Here is a 955-nt window from a genome sequence, read left to right on the forward strand (position 1 = left end):
ATGCAAGGTGCACATTAATCAACCTCAGGATAAGTGTAAATATACTTACCAAAAAGACATTTCCTGTGGTTATATCTTTATCTACAACAAACCAAGCTTCTTTAAGGCCTCCTAATCTAGCCCTCTGTCCTAATGTATACAGGAACAAACCTAAGAAAATATGTAAGCATAATTTGGTAATTTTCATAACTCCTTTGCTTTCAGAAATAAAGATCAGTCACAATATATATGCAATTTGCTCCCCAAAAATGACTGTATAACTATGCAAAAATCCGAAGTCTAAAAAATATGTATCTTCAAAATTAAACAAACACCACCTTGACATTTTTTCCATCAGAAATGACTGTTCCTGGTGTTGCTACAAATAAACCCTAAGATCTTAAAGAAAAAACGTTTCTCAATGCCAGTTTCAGTTTGATAAGCACTTTGCCTTATCAGCTTCACTGACCTTTCCACTACCTGTCTCATTCAATAGTCTATCATACTCTATCCACTGCTTTGGGGGAAGCTGGGTGCTGGCTCTCTTTCCAGGACTTTGAAGGCTTTTATCAGGAAAAAGAAGCTGAAACTAAGGTGATAACAGACAAGATGTTCACAGAGAATAGAAAAAAAGAAAGAGTGAGGCTGAGCATATTTTAGTGATAGGACTCTGTACCTGTCCAGAGAACTGCACTATGCATCAGTGGGAGTGCAGAAAAAAAATATAGTAGTTAGAAGTGCACCAATACATCGGTCCAATATCAGGTCGGTACTGATATAAAGAAAATTGTCTGTACTGCAAATCGGCCTGAAGTGGCCGATAATTTGCCCAATAAATGCCCGTGTGTGCACACAGCCACAGCACAGCACACAGGCAGTGAGGATTAGAGCCCAGCTGTGTGCAACTGGTGAGACTGCTGTAGTGGAAGGGGAAAGGGTAGGGAAAGGGGGAGCGGGGGGCAGACCAACAACACTC

General features: G+C 40.2%; 1 protein-coding gene across 6 annotated transcripts in view; it reads right to left on the minus strand.

Moving 5' to 3' along the window:
• TRMU (tRNA 5-methylaminomethyl-2-thiouridylate methyltransferase) overlaps positions 1–955 on the minus strand; it is a 39,945-nt gene that overhangs the window by 19,183 nt on the left and 19,807 nt on the right. For all 6 annotated transcript variants that reach the window (XR_003092090.1, XR_003092089.1, XM_025193548.1 and 3 more), the window contains one exon: positions 50–150. Coding sequence is in view for 4 of the 6 variants with exons in the window: in XM_025193548.1 (XP_025049333.1) it covers positions 50–150 (101 nt within the window). In the remaining 2 variants the exon portion in view is untranslated. The remainder of the gene's footprint in view (positions 1–49; positions 151–955) is intronic.

Source organism: Alligator sinensis, unplaced genomic scaffold, assembly GCF_000455745.1.
Source record: "Alligator sinensis unplaced genomic scaffold, ASM45574v1 scaffold1061_1, whole genome shotgun sequence".
Lineage (NCBI taxonomy): Eukaryota > Metazoa > Chordata > Crocodylia > Alligatoridae > Alligator > Alligator sinensis.